Source organism: Aulonocara sp. 'chitande type north' Nkhata Bay, linkage group LG15 (assembly GCF_057382095.1).
Source record: "Aulonocara sp. 'chitande type north' Nkhata Bay isolate Kocher_YH1m ecotype deep benthic linkage group LG15, A_spYH_male_GT1.1, whole genome shotgun sequence".
NCBI lineage: Eukaryota > Metazoa > Chordata > Actinopteri > Cichliformes > Cichlidae > Aulonocara > Aulonocara sp. 'chitande type north' Nkhata Bay.
Window position 1 is genome coordinate 23,076,924 of NC_141358.1, and position 17,612 is coordinate 23,094,535.

The 17,612-nt window shown below is 42.2% G+C and overlaps 1 protein-coding gene across 1 annotated transcript in view; it reads left to right on the top strand.

The window, feature by feature from the left end:
- Positions 1–17,612, top strand: part of galnt14 (UDP-N-acetyl-alpha-D-galactosamine:polypeptide N-acetylgalactosaminyltransferase 14 (GalNAc-T14)) — a 255,088-nt gene that overhangs the window by 215,283 nt on the left and 22,193 nt on the right. Inside the window, exons 10-12 of the mRNA XM_086265026.1 lie at positions 10,541–10,667; positions 15,982–16,074; positions 16,963–17,046. Of these exons, the coding sequence (XP_086121152.1) occupies positions 10,541–10,667; positions 15,982–16,074; positions 16,963–17,046 (304 nt within the window). The remainder of the gene's footprint in view (positions 1–10,540; positions 10,668–15,981; positions 16,075–16,962; positions 17,047–17,612) is intronic.

The following is a 17,612-nucleotide window of genomic DNA, read 5'->3' on the forward strand; positions in this document are numbered from 1 at the left end:
TTAGCCCACAGACTATTTTCCTGTGCCATGACTGGGCATAAGAGTCCAAAGTAAATCAGATTAGGTCCAAATGTGTCTTCTGTCAGGCTGTGGATGGTGTCTTTGTCAGTACGAGGGCCATAAAACTGATTCAGACATAAGTGCAATTAAATTAGCTCGAGTTCGAACCATGACTGATGATTGTCATGCATTTTTAATGATTTAGTGCAAGGTGTACTTACAATGTGCATCAAAACAGCAGGATAACCTGAGTCATTTGTATGGGATCAGGTCCACTCTAACCTGGCTGATCGTAGCCAGGTTAGCCAAAAACGTTTAATTTACTGAATGCCAATGTGCAGACTTAAAAATGCATTTGTCCTAGCTGCCACTGGTCTTTTGAACAGTGTTTTTTTATGTTTTATATGATTTGTTATTTATTGCATTTTGCTTTATGGTTGTGTGATTGATCCTTTATCCCAAAACATTTAAAAGTCCAAATATAAGGTGTTCTTCCCTGCAGATTTCACATTATGCAAAAACACATCAAGTAACGCAGATTGGTCCTTTTATCAGAGGAGTTATTACCAAATGTAAGGAGTTAACAAATTCTACAGATTCTTCTTCTCTCTTCCCTTATCGTCTCTTCTCTTCTGTGGCAAATTAAGGTATTCTGTGTTAAATTAAATGACGACTGCATTCATTATTATTTCTCAAGGTACAAAATATAAGCAGGAAAAATATTAGTCAAGCACTCAATCTTATTTGCTAATGTTTGCAACATGCAGCTTACTGCCAGTTGCGCTGATTTTTAACACTGGAAAAAAGCATGTAGGATTTTTTTACGTTTATTGAAATGAACTGACTTCTCCTGTGTAACTACAAAATAAGTCGCCAAACTGACCATCTAAAAACATCATAACATCACAGAGAAACCTGCTGGATGTCTGCAAACTTGAACATCGTCACAAAATTTGTAGGATTATTACCTTAAGGGAAAAAATCATGGTTTTAGTTAAATATTTAAAACGTTAGCTTTCACTTGAAGGAGGAAATGGGCTAGTTTGCTTTTTTCATTTTATACCAAACGCTGCTATTATTTCCTAATCATAATCAATCTTAAATAACAGTGCGAGGGGCCCGGCCCTGGAGCGGGGTGCCGCCGGTGCGTCGAACCACCTGGGGGGGCTCTTCAACTGGTGGGGGAGATGGTCACATCTTGCAGGAGCTTTCCTCTCTTCAGGAACTCTCTCTGCAGGAGGGGGAGATACAGGAGAGGTGGAGGAAGATCTCAGCCTGGGCGTTTACTGTCTTATGTAGTCTGGAAGATGAGTGGATGATGGGGTGGGTGCAGTTTTCTCTGTGGTGGGGTTGGGTGGACTGTCCCGGGCTCTGTGGGGCCGGGAGGCGCTGCTGCACTGGGCCCCGGTCTGGATGGGCCTGGGCCCCCTTTCCCTGGCGGGTCGCGGAGTGTGGGAGTGCCTACTGGGGTCAGCGGGGGAGCTGGCCCCAGGGAGGGGTTACCTGCCCCTCCCTTCCTTCCCTCCCCATCTCCAGCTGCCTCTCTCTTCCCGCTCCACCACAACCACCCACACATGCAGGGCCTTGGAGTAGGGGTATGTCACCAGGGTGCAGAGGAGGCTACCCCCCCCTCTGTCCCCTTCTGGCTGCCTCTGCCTCAATTTTATCCCACAACTTAGACATTCACATTATTCACACTCTCATTACACATACATATAGGATCTTGGGGGTGGGCACAATCACGGAGTCCAAATCACCATCAGGGTGTACACCTCACCCCTGGCGTCGTTGCCCACCTCTCAATTTTAAATACACGTAGACATTGAGGGCTATCAGGAGGGGCTATGCGCTTACCTGCTGCTCCTTGGCAGGTAGCTCCATGCCCTCCTGGGTTTTAATTGCACCTTAGAACACACATGCATCAACACTACAATGAGCGGGTGGAGGGAGGTTTGGAGTCTTCTCCCACCCCCATTCTCTGCGGCCTGCTGGAGCAGGAGGGCTAGGTGGAGTTGGCCGTCCGACTGCGGTCTGGAGTGTGGGGCCTCCCTGCTGCTACGGAGTCGAGGTGGTCTGCCTCTCCCCACCGCAGGGAAAAGGGTAACACCACCTGGGTCTAGGTGCAGTTCCCCCCTCCAGGAGCAAGGGCACCTAGACCCGGTTTGTAGAGTACGCTTGGGGAGTGTGATCGTGTGTACAGCGTCTCTTTATGTCTGTCTCCACGTTGGTTGAGTGTGGAGTGAGTGCATATGAGAGCATGAGGGGGGGAATGGATGTTTGTGTCTGTGTGTGCCTGTATGTCTGTGTCTATATGTCAGGTTGGGTATCAGACGCCACCTCTCTGGGGACACCTCAAGCCCTCCAAGGTTTGGAGGCCTATCTCCACCTACCACCACTTCCCCTGCCGGTGGCGGACTCCCTCAGGTGTCGGTGCATTGGTGGTTCTTTGTGTCTGGGGATGGGCGTCCAGGTACACACCGGCTCACTCCTTGGCGGCCGCTTATCGGGGCCTGGAGCCTGGGGCTCGCTCGGGCCCCTTCGGGGGTGGGGTGCCCCCGGCCTCTCGGCCTGGGGCTCGGTCACTCAGGCACAGCTGGCGGCCGGCGGAGCTCACGGGCGCGTCACTGCAACTCCCCCTGGCTTCTGCTCCGCGGCTGCTGAGTGAACCCTCATCTGGGACTCTCCTCAGCTCTTACTGGAACAGTGGCGCGGCTGCCCCTCTGTTGGTCTTCCATGGTTTCTTGTGTTCTGGGGGCCTCTGGATGTCTGGAGTTTTGATCTCCTCCATACCTGCTTCACACCCTGGAGGACGGGGCTGTGGCCCCCCCACACTCCCTAGCAGATCGTTACATGGAGAAACCTTTGGAATACAAGCGCGCTGATCCACACAGGTATGCACACGGGTGTTCACTGCTCATAGACCCAAATTACACCTTTCTTGGCTGCTACTTCGAAGCACATCTGTCCTGCGTGCTGCACAACAACATTGAATATTTAGTATTTACTGCTGTTTACACTTAGCTAGATTAATGCGATGGTGTTGTGTTTAGTATGTTGCTTTGTTTTTTGTTTTTTTTGTCTTTTTTTGCTTGTTTTCTATTCTTCTCTCAACAGGTGATCCAGGAGATTTTTATTTTTTTTCTCCCCCCCTTTCTCACTGTCCCTCTCCCCTTCTGTTTTTCCTTTCCTTCCTCTTTCTTTCTCCCTTTCCTATCTCTCACTCATGTCTGTCCCGTCTGTAACATCTGAAAATAAAATATAATAAATAATAAAAACAAAGATCGACCAAATGGACCAATACGGCAATGCCACGATGATCCATTTGGCAAAGTAAATCCATTGGGTATCCTTGTTGGTCTTCAGACAACAATTCTGATGGCTAAAGAACCAAATGGGACAGGCGGAAAAAAAAAAAAAAAAAAAAAAAAAAAAAGAAATCAACTGACTTCTCCTGTGTAACTACAAAATAAGTCGCCAAACTGACCATCTAAAAACATCATAACATCACAGAGAAACCTGCTGGATGTCTGCAAACTTGAACATCGTCACAAAATTTGTAGGATTATTACCTTAAGGGAAAAAATCAGGTCAGAATCAGTGAGTGGATGAATTATTAGCGGGTATGAGTTTCTCTCATGTTCAATAAATTTGGTACCTAACAAATTAAAGGTATTCATCACATTAATGCCAATTCCTATAAAAACCCAGAATTGCCATAAAGCAGTTACCGTATCACTTTGTACCATTGCACACAAAGGTCTAATTTGCCCAGAGATAAGGCACTATATCATGATCAGCTTTAATGAGCTCAGTGCTTCGGTTACAAGAAAGCCAAACCTCCTCTTCACCTGCAGTTCTACTGTTTCACATCTAAACTGTATTTTCTTCACTATAGTTTTAGCAACCCTGTCTTCTCACCACCAACATTCAGAAATGATTAATTTACCCAGAGCAAATCTGTGTGGTTGTCATGTTCACTGGCAGGATGATGCTTTAATGCAAGATTCATGTTTTTTATGGTTTTAGTTAAATATTTAAAACGTTAGCTTTCACTTGAAGGAGGAAATGGGCTAGTTTGCTTTTTTCATTTTATACCAAACGCTGCTATTATTTCCTAATCATAATCAATCTTAAATAACAGTGCGAGGTGCAGCCATAGTTAATAAGCATGCCTAAATTTAATTCCTCATTGTGCTTCCAGTGCTGCTGAAATTTTTAGATGGCTATTATATGATGGATGTCCCATTTTGATGGCTTACACCTACAGTCTGTGATTTCACCACATGAATCGAAATTGCACCAACTTCAGTGTCAAGAAGACTCGAGTTTCATGTCAGGTATCATCACTTGTGATGAGAACTGTGTCTGTCTGCAGCTCTGAGACAAAACAGCAGTTTTCAGGAAAAACAGAGACTCAGTGTGCAAGTTTGAAGGTTAAGCATCAGGTCAGGGGTATTACAGTTTTTTACAGCCGCTAGGACACATTTCCCAATACTTAGGTCACTTTTGCAAAACTCTTCACACAATCCTCCTAACTGACCGTCAGCTTGGCAAAGCAGTTCATTTCACATTCAAAATGCACTACAACTACCAAAACACTTCATTCAGGTCTCAAATAAACTCATTCTTCCAGAACACTAGCAAAGGTTGACAGCCGACAAACACACTTTGTCACCCACAAAACAATGACCTGAAAAACACTAACAACATGTAGCATTACACAGTGTTTTCTTGTGTAAAACAAGGACACATCTCTGTTTATAATTTCAATATATGTTACTGGAATGAATCAGACATCATGCAGAATTCGTTAATATTTGTTTATGTATTTCTATTTTTTTGCACTAAGTAATCCCAAAATACAAGAATTTGTATACACACCATCCACTGATACACATACAATAGTAATGCTAATCTACTCGGTCTTCTCCATTTGGCCACAGGTTCTCATCCACATCACATCTTATGTCATCTAGGGCAACACACCTAGGAAAGAATCTTCTGGCATGCCAGAATTGAAGGAGTTGAACAATTGAAGGAGTAACACCTGTGCAGATGTTCATCTGCAATGAGAATCAGCTGTGGCTGGTTAAACTGCATTTTTAGATTTAAAATATGTTTCAATAAAATATTGCTGTTGAATTTTGCTGTCTTTTCAAGTTTTGCATTGTGTTATTGTTTTGGCCATAAGTTTAACAGTTTTGACAACAGTATGTAAGCACATGCAAAATGTCCTGTACGTACAAAGATTTTTGGCAGTTGTTGTGTCTGAGTGAGAAGATAATTCATGAAATTTGAGAGATGTAGTCATTGAATGCATTTTGTGCCAAAGCAATGATAACTGGTCCTCAGTTTAGCCCACATAGACTTCTGTTGTGCTCACTGTGTGAGGAGTTTTGCAAACGTGACCTAAGTATTGAGAAATGTGTCCTAGCGGCTGTAAAAAACTGTAACACGAGCATACTTGCCATTTTGTTTTGACTTTCACAACACACAAAGACATTGTTGCCCAGAGTCACACTGTCATGGCAGAATTATACCATCATGTCCAGTGGTGTCTGAAAGATAACATCTATTGCAAACCAGCTGAACTGTGCATGTGCTACTGTACCCTAGCACACAGCACAACCTTCACTTACCACGAGCTCGACCAGATGCTCTCTGTAACCTTGTCCTTTTCCACAGAATTAAATTCAAGTTGAAGGTTTGGCCTTTCGACACAATAGTGGGTATCCAGTGAGCATCATTGACGCATACAGAATTTGAGATAGTGATCTAAAAGTAGGAGGACAGCTGTGCCCGAAGGAGACAACTTTAAAGGCGACTGCTCAGTAATTTAAATCAGATTTGAATTCAGATTTGTAATAGTGGAGTGACAGAGGGGGGAAAGTGAGGAGATAACAGCTTGTAGTTTTAGCATACACCTAGCACTGCATCAGATGCATGACTTGAACAGTTTCCCTGGTGTTGACTGTGTGATCACAGACAGCTGAGCCGATTGCAAAGACAGAGGGATGATTAAATTAGTGAGATAACTGCCAGAAACAAAGGTGAAGTTTTCATTCAACAAAAAAAAAGTCTTTACCTTCTGACATCCATCCAGCAGCAGCATCTGGCGCTCCTGCTGCTACCTGCCTCCAGTCATCTGAACTGTGCGTGTGTGTGTGTGTGTGTGTGTGTGTGTGTGTGTGTGTGTGTGTGTGTGTGTGTGTGTGTGTTTGTGTCTGTCTGTGGGTGTCTATGGTGTTGAATTCAGTTTGGTGATTGTTATACTGCTGCCTTTTCTCTGATCACTGAAAGATGGTTAGCCTGTTTTTCATCTCCCTTTGAGAAACGTGCGCACACAAACACGCACACACAAACACGCACACACACACACACACACACTCATTTGCTCTCTGTCATGTTTCTGTCAGTCTCACAGGCTCTGTGTCAGTATCTCAGCATCTTGCTGACTTCTCTTGTTCTCCTTTGTACTCTCTCGTGTTTCACCTTTGCCTCCATCCCTCCTCTCCCTCATCAAACCAGTCCATGCTCTAATTTTCACTTCCTCTCTCTTCCATGCTCTCACTCTCCCTCTCTCCCCCCCTGTTACTGCAAAAACTTTGTGAAATTTTCAGCTTCTCTTTCTTTGGGGGAACGCTTGTTTCTTTTTTTCTCTGTGGACAGATAGAAACTCTGAGAATTAACACACACACGAGGAATGATGTGAAATGAAGTGAAGTTAGTTTTGTCTTTCATCTGTGTTGCAGTGCTCACATCAGAGAATGAGCACAGTGTAAGCAGGTCATATGAATGCATCCGCACACACATTCTAACACACATAACTCAAACAAACAAATCAGAGTCCATCAGTGTGTCATCAAATATTTAGGGAGGGTTGTCCCACTTAGCTGTGATGTGCCGAATAGAAAAGATACAAAATAGAAAAAAAGGACAACACTTCAAATAAATAAGCGTGAGAGACAGAATGGAGGTAAATTTAACCAGTTAACCTGACACACTTGATGTTTGCCTCCCAAAAGTATGTTAAAACTGGTTTCATCCCTAACACCACCTCTTACTTTAGTGAAGCTTGTTCTAGACATTTAAAATGAACCCCATGTCTGTGAAGGTTCTCAGTCATCCAGGTCATTGTAGTCAAATGAGCTTACAAAGAAAAGCGTCTGGACTTCTTTAAGTTGCTTGAAAATGGTAAATGGCCTGTATTTATATAGCGCTTTACTAGTCCCTAAGGACCCCAAAGCGCTTTACATATCCAGTCATCCACCCATTCACGCACACATTCACACACTGGTGATGGCAAGCTACATTGTAGCCACAGCCACCCTGGGGCGCACTGACAGAGGCGAGGCTGCCGGACACTGGCGCCACCGGGCCCTCTGACCACCACCAGTAGGCAACGGGTGAAGTATCTTGCCCAAGGACACAACGACCGAGACTGTCCAAGCCGGGGCTCGAACCGGCAACCTTCCGATTACAAGGCGAACTCCCAACTCTTGAGCCACGATCGCCCCACAAAGTGGAAGTGGAAGGGGTTACATGAATAGGATGAATAGGATGAGGGATCTATGGAATCTTCGATACCCAGCATCCAGATTGACAGTCAAACCACTAGTAGCTCAGTGTTCCAACATTCAGTAGAAGGAAATATTCTCATGTCTAGAGTTTGACAAGGTACAACACTAATGCTACGGCAAGGGGGAGCCAGGATGACGGCTCATGGGGGCGATATCATCACCTCCACCCGAGATTGGGTACCAAGCCCCAAGTGCAATGGAAGGAGGATTGTTGAGTGCTTGAGGAACTGTCCTGAGAGAGGGTATCATGGCAAAGCTTGAAACCTGGATCCTCCGTAGCTGGTTACTAAGACTAAGTGAAGTACCATCTGAGGATCTGCTAGATAATGTGAACGGAGTACTATGGACAGTACCTCTGAGATTGCAAGTCCAGACTGACCAACCTGGATCCTGGAATGCCTAGAAATAAACAAGATCAACAGGACCCTAAGAACCTTTATCAGGAACTCCATTGGGATGTGACGTACAACACTAGAGGCCAACTTCAAGCCCATAGCACAAGTCACCATCAAGTGCACGATCTACCAAGGAGGTAGTCTGTCCCCACTGCTGTTCTGTATAGGCCTGAACTCCCTCAGTGAGATCACTGACAAGACTGGCTATGGATACCGACTACAGAATGGAGCAATCGTTAGCCACCTCCTCGTTAACCAGGGGGAAGGAAGAAAGAACTTATGGGATCATGCTACAAGTATCTTGGAATCCCACAGGGAAATGGGAACCACTAACAGGCTGCTAGGAAAGCTAGAACCACCAAGTACTTGCAGAGAGTGAGGCAAGTCCTGAAGAGTCAGCTAAATGTTAAGAACAATATCCGGGTTATCAAAACCTACTCCCTGCCAGTGATCAGGTACCCTGCTGGGATAATAAGGTGCCCAAAGGAGGAGATAGAAGCCACAGACATCAAGACAAGGAAGCTCCTGACCATGAATGGAGGGTTTCACCCCAAGCCTAGCACCCTGAGACTGTACACTAAGTGCAATGAAAGAGGCTGAGGACTAGCTTGAACATCCACACCCATGAGCACATCAGGAAGATGGCCTTCACTGACAGCATGCTTAGTTAATACTTCAGGCAGCAAAAATCCAAGAAAAAAGAGGTGCAATAAGGACATGTAAGGACAGGTCCTTGCAGATACCACCAGCAGATAGAAGAACTGTCTGACAATCAGAAATCCTACCAGTGGCTGGACAAAGCTGGACTGAAAGGCAGGAAAGCGGCACTAATCATGGCAGCACAGAAGCAAGCTCCAAGTACAAGATCCATAGAGGCAGGGGTCTATCACACCAGGCAAGACCCCAGGTGCAGGCTGTGTACAGTTGCCCTTGAGAAAATCCAGCACATAACAGTAGGGTGCAAGATGCTAGCAGGCAGGGCATACATCGAACACCATAACCAAGTGACCAACAGGAACAAGTCCTGAGGTCAAAATGGGACACCTAGGGTAGTTGAGAATGACGGATCTAAGTTCCTGTGGGACTTCCAGATACATACAGACAAACTGGTGATGGCTAACCAACCAGACATATTAGAGGTGGATAAACAGAGGGAGATGGCCGTAGTGATAGATGTAGCTATACTGAATGACAGCAAGATCAGGAAGAAGGAACATGAGAAGCTGGAGAAGTACCAAGAGTTGAGAGAAGAATTTGACAAGATGTGGAGGGTGAAGGTAACAGTGGTTCTAGTGGTAATCAGGGCGCTCAGTACAGTGACCCCCAAGCTAGGCGAGTGGCTCCAGCAGATTCCAGGAACAACATTTGAGATCTCTGTCCAGAAGAGCGCAGTCCTAGGAACAGCAACGATACTGTGTTGGACCCTCAAGCTCCCAGGCCTCTGATAGAGGACGTGAAGGATAGACTGAAAAGGGGATTTTGAAGTGCAACATTTATTATTTACTGCTTCAGCCATGCCATTTGAAGCACTTTGGGCTGTGTGACAGGTGCTTTGTAAAAAACAAAGCTTAGGATGAAAGGCGACATTTATTTAGGGTGCCTTTCAAGAGCAGAACATCACAAAGTGCTTCGCAGAAGAAATAAAACATTTTTGAAAAATTACATAGTGACACTGATAAAGATACACAGAACAGATAACTCTATTCTTGGCTTTGTGTAAGGGATGAGCATTCTTGGGTCAATTGTCATTTTGTTTAGGATAAAAGAGAAACACCCCCCCCCCCCCCCCCCCCCACACACACACACACACACACAACTTTAGCTTTAAAAAAACAAGAAAAATAAAACTTACATCACTGAATAAAGCTACTTCAGCCAAGTCATAAATACTTTTTTTCTGATCCCTCTTATTACAGTTGAGCATTAGTGAAAATACAGAGAAATATTTGAATAAGTATAATTTTACCATTCATGGCAGTTAATTGAGCTGGATGCCTGAATATCTTTAAACAAAAACATCCCGCGTCTTCATATACGAAATGTCTCTACCTGAATTTAATTATTTTTGACTTTGCAATCAAATTTTGCTGTAAGGCTTTTTATTAGATATTAAGCCTTCAGTTTCATTAAAGTCTTACAGACAGATTTACTCTTCGTCATTATTTTATTTTGAGACGTTTCTGTATTTGACTATAAGAACTCTCATCATCAACTTTATGCCATTAATACAAAATAATCAAAGCTGCTCCCAGTGATCAGCTCAGATTGTTTAAGTTTACAGTTTGTCACAGCTGCATGAAAACCAAACCAAAATTATCAGTGATTTTATTTACATTTTTCAGTACAACAGGAACAGTAACAGACTGAACTAAAGTAAATAATACAATATATTACAGAGTTACAAAATATAACAAATAGCTCAATTATAAATATCCAGAATATTACAGAGATTAAATATATATGATTGACATTTTATACAGCTTTAGTGAAACTTTAATAATCGCTTCATATATCAATATCAGGGAATTTAAAAGTCTTTCTTATGTCTGTTTGTGTTGTGTGCAGAGATCTCATTCCGGGTTTGGCAGTGTGGCGGCAGTCTGGAGATCCTGCCCTGCAGCAGAGTGGGTCACGTCTTCAGGAAGAAACACCCATATGTGTTTCCTGAAGGCAACGCCAACACATACATCAAGTAAGTGTCTGAAGGATAATTTATAGAACTATTTTTATCACGGTTTAACAAAAAAATCAGTAATACTTGAGCATGAACCTTTGTGAATTCACTTCACCTGTTTCGGTGCAATTCAGAGGGACAACAGAGGTGTTGGAGAGGTGGCAACAGACCCTCTTCTTATTCCTCCTGACTGAGTTTTTTCTACTTTTTCTTTTTGCTCGTTTCCTTGTCACTGCTGATAGTATGAGACGATACCTGCAGCAAATTTAGGCTGCACATGTAGCCCAGCTCCTCCACAATATTGTAAGGTTTGTTTAATCTCTGGGAACAGACTCAAGAGCATGGAGGAGATACCAAGAGGTGGCTCCTGTTGCTGCTGTGCTGATGCCTTTCTTTGTCACTTTCATTTGTACTAAAGCAGATGAAACTGATCTATAATGGCTTATGTTTCTTTTTTTTTTCTTTTTTTTTTTTGCCATGTATAAGAAATATTTGAGAAATTCAATGTTAGATTGAACAAAGTTATAAGTATCACAATTTTTTAAAGTGCTACACTTCTTGCAGCAAACAAATGTATTTTTTTTCCCGTCTGCTCACTCATTATTGACTCAGTGTCATGAGTCGACAGTGAATCACTATAATGACCATTTGGACCGAAGGAATCTGCTCTGTTCCTGACATTTAGAAGATCACAGTGTTAACACGCAGCCGTCTGTGTCCACACTCCAATGCTTTTGAACTCTCTCCTGGAAAAATTCAGTGAAAATATATTTTCAATAAATAAACCCTTCCAAGTGTATCTGTAGGCTCGGGACAAGAAGAAGCAGAGGGTTTCTGCTTGTACTCAACTGGACCAATCACATTTGAGCAGGCTTTGATTGCATCCAAGGAAAACATCAAACGCAAAAATAAAACGTTTACCAAAATAGAATCAGCTCTAACCCAAAGTCCAGAAAAAGTGGTCTTCAGACCTGCATATACTGGGTCTAAAGACTAGCTGGTCATAGGAATGACAAGAATTCAGCCTCAGCTTTGCTATTAAATCTCACAGCTAAGAAGTTTACTTTCTTCCATCAGTGGTCTCATTCATACTTGGCTCATATTTGGCTCTTTTCTTCACTTTTTTTGTCTTCACTTTCTAAAATGCAGCTGCATAAATATCAAGAATAACGGATCCCCTTTGAGGATATGTGCAAACTCATATTCCCACAGAATCTTTGATTTATATTATACCATTGCAGCTGTTATTAACATTATGCATGTCCTACCTTCTGTGTTTGCTCAGTCACTCAACATCTTTAATTTAATATGCTGGAGGTAAATTAATTATGTGAGGAATATCGTGTCTGTCTAGTTTCTGCTATCTCCGTGGTGCTGACCTTCTAGCCTAAATACTGTTTGTTAACGAACTTTGGTACTGAATTAATAACATATCTGACTTTTTTGTAAATTTATATAATCCTCGAGCATGCGCTAACCTTCCTGCCTAACTAATAATACGAGATCACTTTTGTGTGACTGAATTGCTGTGGCATGCAGAGGAAACAGACATGCAGCATTGCCATTCGGAGCTGTGTGTGTGTTGCAGCCTCCAAATGATGCTCCCATCATTGTTAAAGTGGATTTACAGCTGCCTGGGAGCCTTTGAGCTGCGAGCACAATATTATCCTATTAGCATAAGCTGTATTCTTATTCTGCCCCTGTCAAAGAGTTTGAACAGAAAGATGCTTTCAGGCAGCCCAATAATCCATTAACAGGACTAATGTGCTCAGAATGCTTCCGAATTGGTCTTGTATAAATAGATCAATCATGGCTACAATAACAACTCCATTTAGATTACAGGGTCAAGAACAAAGTAAACATGACTGCAAGGTGTGTTCCTAATAATGGCACGGTTTGGGATTTTGATCATGTTTGTGTCAAGTGATTTACTCAATTATTTTGTACTCCCATTAGTTTTACTTCCTTCCTTTGTTCTTCCCTTCAGTTTCCTACCACACACATGCAGACACGCTTACAGTATAAGAAGTTTCTTGTTTTCCTCTCATTAGTCAGAGTAGTCAAGCTAGTTTCCTTTTTTTCTATTTATTTGAATATTTTCCTTGTGCTTATAAAAGGATTTCCTTGGGTATGACTACTGGCTACTTTTATGCTTTTATGCTCTTCTGGATTGTTTGCCATGTTTATTGACCCCTTGTGTATGACCCGAGCCTTCAAATTCTTCCCTTTTGGACTTTTACTTTGCCTCCCGTGTCCCGTATTTTGCTTTTCATCTTATGCTTTAGACTCTTCAATGCCTATTAGGGAACATGAGCTAAAAATTTACATTAAAAAGTTGCCACAAGAGAGAAACTCAATTTCTTCATTTAATATTAAAACCCATTAGTTTAATTGGGCCCTTTGCTAGTGAATATCCAATATTATGTTGAAGCATGTATTAAAAGTCATTCTGGGAAACGCTTAAAATGACAAATGAAAGTAGAAGACCAGTGAGAGGTTATCGAAACCCAAACTGCGGTGCTTTTTTTTCACAAATTAACTCACGAATATATTGATGATTTGTCAGGTGATTTTTTTTTTCCTTTAACAGTTCACTAATTCATAAACCTCAGCATGCAAGCAAGGCGCTAGCACTGCCAGCGTTGGGAGTTGAGGTCCCCTTTGTGGCTTAATGGACAGAGCAAGGCACTAAAGATGCCAGAATGAAGGGTTCTGTTCCCAAAATGAGCGCTCCCACTGCTAAATGGCACTTTGGAGCGAAGCCTCGGCCAAATGGCTCATATAAATTTATTGTTTTGTGTCAAGCAGCTAATCCATGCCAACACTGATACTTTTTTTTCAGTTGGGCTGTTTAGTTGCTCATTTTGCTCCCTGTTGGCCGTTACCGAGGCAACATCTGTTCTGCGCAGAAGAAGATGACTTTTATTTGTATCACGATGGCCTGATGTTTGTGATCAACGCCGTCCTCCCAAACAAAGCTGCTGTTGTCTGCTCTCGTGTTGCTCTGCTGGTTAATTAGCTCGAGGCTTCAGTGCTGGCAGTCTGGATTATGAATATGCTAAATAAAAAGGGGCTGCTTAATAATTCGATTACAAAGTTTATGCTGTTTCCTCCCTCGCTGAGGTCTGCTGCTGTGACCTCGTGTTTGCCTGCTTGCGTGTGCACAGTGAGAGGATTTAATTGTAAGCCTGCATGTGACACATATTTATGTTTATACGCCTACAAGCATCTCATATCCCCTCTCTCTTCCCCTTTCATTAAGCTGCCACAGCCAGTGTGTGTAATGCCTGTAATGGAGGGTTTCTGTCATTTCAGTGAGATTGTTCACAGCTCACAGAAACTCAGCTAATAGCTAATTACTACAGAGAGACAGAGGGAGGGAAAAATAGAGTAAATGGAGATGAGAGATAGTGAAAATGTGGTTTACTGTTAGCGCTGTGTGGGTGAATAAAGTGCAGTGAGTTGAACCGAAATGATGAGATACAGCAGTAGCTATGACTTACACTTGGTATCAACATGGCTCTATATGTGGAAGTCCTGCCTGAATAGAAGAAAACATGATGTGCTTGAATGCAAATGCAGAAAACATCGCAGCCAGCCATATGACAGCCTTTGTTGTGATCTCTTCTACACACTGCGTTACAGCTTATATTGTATGTACACTGAATGCCACTGAACTGTACAGTAAAAGGTGGATACAACCAATGTTTAAGTGCCTTAAACTTGCATTCTTTCTGATGCAGTCACAGGTTTCAGGTCATATTAATTACACTTTGATCGTGATTTTGTAAATTATTGACTCGTTCAGCATCTTCTCAGTGAACAAGTTGCCACTGTACATGTATGAACATGCGGTCAAGATGGTGTTTGCCAAAATTCTCAGCTCAAGGCTTTCAAATTAGACTTTAAAAAGTGCGTTAAAGAGATCTCACAGAGGTTATGTATACGCTTGTATCTGTTATACACACTCCATGGTTCCATGGTTTCTCTGGTGCCCAGCTGGATTGAGATCTGGAGCATCTGATATTCAGGAAGTTGTTTTTGAGGTCAGCAGATCAAATTGTCCTATGGGGACGAGCAGGGGTAGTGACGTTAGAGAGTTCTATTTTTTCATTGTGGTGAGGGAGTGTGCTCGAATCAGTGTTGAGGTGTGCGGTCCAAATAACGTCTACATGAATTATTCCCTGCAGCTGTCAGTTGTTTGAATATCATGGCTGATCTGTTTGTAAATGTGCACGCTAGGGCAGGTGAACATGCAAAGAGACTCCAGTGAGGTCAGAATGGGATCTGATTGATCTGGCTAAGGTTCTGATTGAGCAGGTGATCCGGCTCACTTGGTTAAGTATGTGATCTATATACCAACGGTGGTGCAGGAACCAGGGTTTAGGTCTCCTCCAGACCTTTTTCTGCATTTATGTCCCCCTACTCTCTACCTGCTTTCTTGTCCACTCTGAGCTGTCCTGTTGAGGCTAAAAATGCAAAAAAAAATACATTTTAAATAAATAAATCAGCCAGACCACATCTAGAGGTGGGTTGTTTCTTTGTGTGTTTAAAGGCAGCAGGTAAATGATGTCTGTTTTTACTTCCTTCCATTTCTCCTTCCTCCTGCAGCCGCTCATCTGTTCGCTGTGGTTAAAATAACAGCTGGATCATATTCAGAAGTAGTTCAGACTGCAAATGAGGGCGAGACCTGACCTTACATATATATGCAAATACTACATTACATTACAGCACAGAGGTTGTGTTGCTGTATCTGAGATGAAGCTGTTCTGTTTGTTCTCATTCTGTTTGTATGTGATTAATAAATTACCTCTTGGTTTCACAATGCATTTTGTCAGTCATAATCACACATGCATAAAATGATTTTTGATGTCTCACATAGTGTTAAATAAAAAGGCCAATTATGCACCTCCTGTTTTTATATTTATGAAAACAAAATCTGCAGCCTGAGGATCAAATTAGAGACATAACATCATTTTAAGTCCCAAAGCTCTCTTTCTCATACACAATTAATATATTTCACAGAGCTGGGAAACACAATGTTGAAATTAGTCTTGGGTCACATTCTTATCTGAGTGATTAAAGCAAAAACCTTTGTTGCTCAAGAAAACTTTAACATGAAAAATTTCTGTTTTCCAACTAAATTGCAAAATGTCTTTCAGAAAGCACATTATTAATTTCAGGAACGTGACGTTAGCTTACTCGTTGTCTGGTTTAAATTTGTCCAGTGACCTTGTATAAATCAACAAGAGGAATATTCAGAGTAGCACATGGTCACCATTAATGATTTTTAGCCTGAGTGTGATGTAAGTGTGTGGTTGTGCGTTTGCAGGAACACACGTCGTACAGCCGAGGTGTGGATGGATGACTTCCGGCTCTTTTATTACTCCGCTCGCCCGGCAGCACGAGGCAAATCCTACGGAGAGTAAGAACACACAAGTACATCTGACTCTCACATGTCAGTGTGTCATCTGCGTTGCCTCTTAGTCCTCAGATATTGAAACAGGACTGGTGTTTCTTTATTTGCACCAAAGCACGGGGACTTGTAGTATTGTCTTACCACAAGTAATTTAATGGAAATGTACCCTAACTTTGTTCACCATTAAAATTCAAGCATAAAGTAAAAGAAAGGGACAGATTGTTACATTTTACCAAAGTTAACTCACAGAAGTATAAACTCCTTCCTTTATCAAGTTAACTGCCCCTAGCAGCTACCACAATCAAACTGAATTAGGGCACAGAATAAGGCCATAAAATAGTGTGTTCATTGATTTGCACAATGGAATAATACAATCAGAGAAACTAAAAGGGTATTTCCTTTAACTCTTAGTTATTTAATGTGCTCTGAAAGTGTTGCTTTTGTTTTCTTTCAGCAATTTAAACAGTGAGAGGACTGCAGCTCAGCTTTTCAGCCTGGTGTGTTACTCTTAAAAAAATAAGGGTTAAGCCTAAAATAAATGGTTTATCTGTTTTGATAGCAGAAAAGATATGAGTATCAGAAATGCAGCCAGTAATAGACGCTGGCGACAGTTGTCGGTGAATACATGTCAGTGATTATCAGTCCTGCACATGTAGATGATGCTGCAGCTCTGCTTTAAGATTTTACCTGTTTTCATATCACACACCTCCGTTATTGGTAATGGTTGAACTCTTAGTTTGTCATTACTTGTGTCAGTTTTATTTTGTGTAGTTGCCTTATTGCTTTTTCTCCCCATATGATAGTGGCAGAGAAAAATAATTTTAATGAAAGTTGTTTGCTGATCATCTGCCAGCTTCTGTATCAATCTGATTGTCTGTTTCTGCCTGTGTTCAGTATCCGAAGCAGAGTGGAACTTCGGAAGAAGCTCAACTGTAAATCCTTCAAGTGGTACTTGGACAATGTCTACCCAGAGCTCAAGTAAGTATGTGTGTGTGTCTGTGTGTGTGTCTGGAGACTTATCTGTCTAGGAAAAGCTCCTGCTGAGTATGCAAAGTGAGAAGAGAATTTTTAAAGCTAATGCCGAAAGTGGCTTAAATACTGCCTGGCTCATTGTTATGATAAGATAATTTCTTTTTGTGCTTTTCTACCTTTTTGTTTATCCGCAACTTCTAAAGAAGAACATTTTGCTGTATACACTTAAAGTTTACTTTGCTCCCCATAGGGGATACCTCTATCTCTGCGAAGCTTTTTAACAGCTTTGTAAAACTGAGTGAGTTATTCCTTTTTTTAAAAAACAGGGTCACAGACAAGTTTTACAGATTAGCCATTATCCAGGTCTACGCCAGCCTCTGCTGCTGGAGTTGTAAATGCTCTGTTTTTAATCTGTGTCCTGGATTCTTTAACGCTAATTCTATTCATAAAAAAGTGATTTATGCTTGGCCAATCTCCCCTTCGAGGACAACCACTTAAATCGCTTCAACCACAAGTGCCGTTGTGACCATTTGTGATTTGTCAAACTCAGGCAGCCTTCATTTCAATGTTCA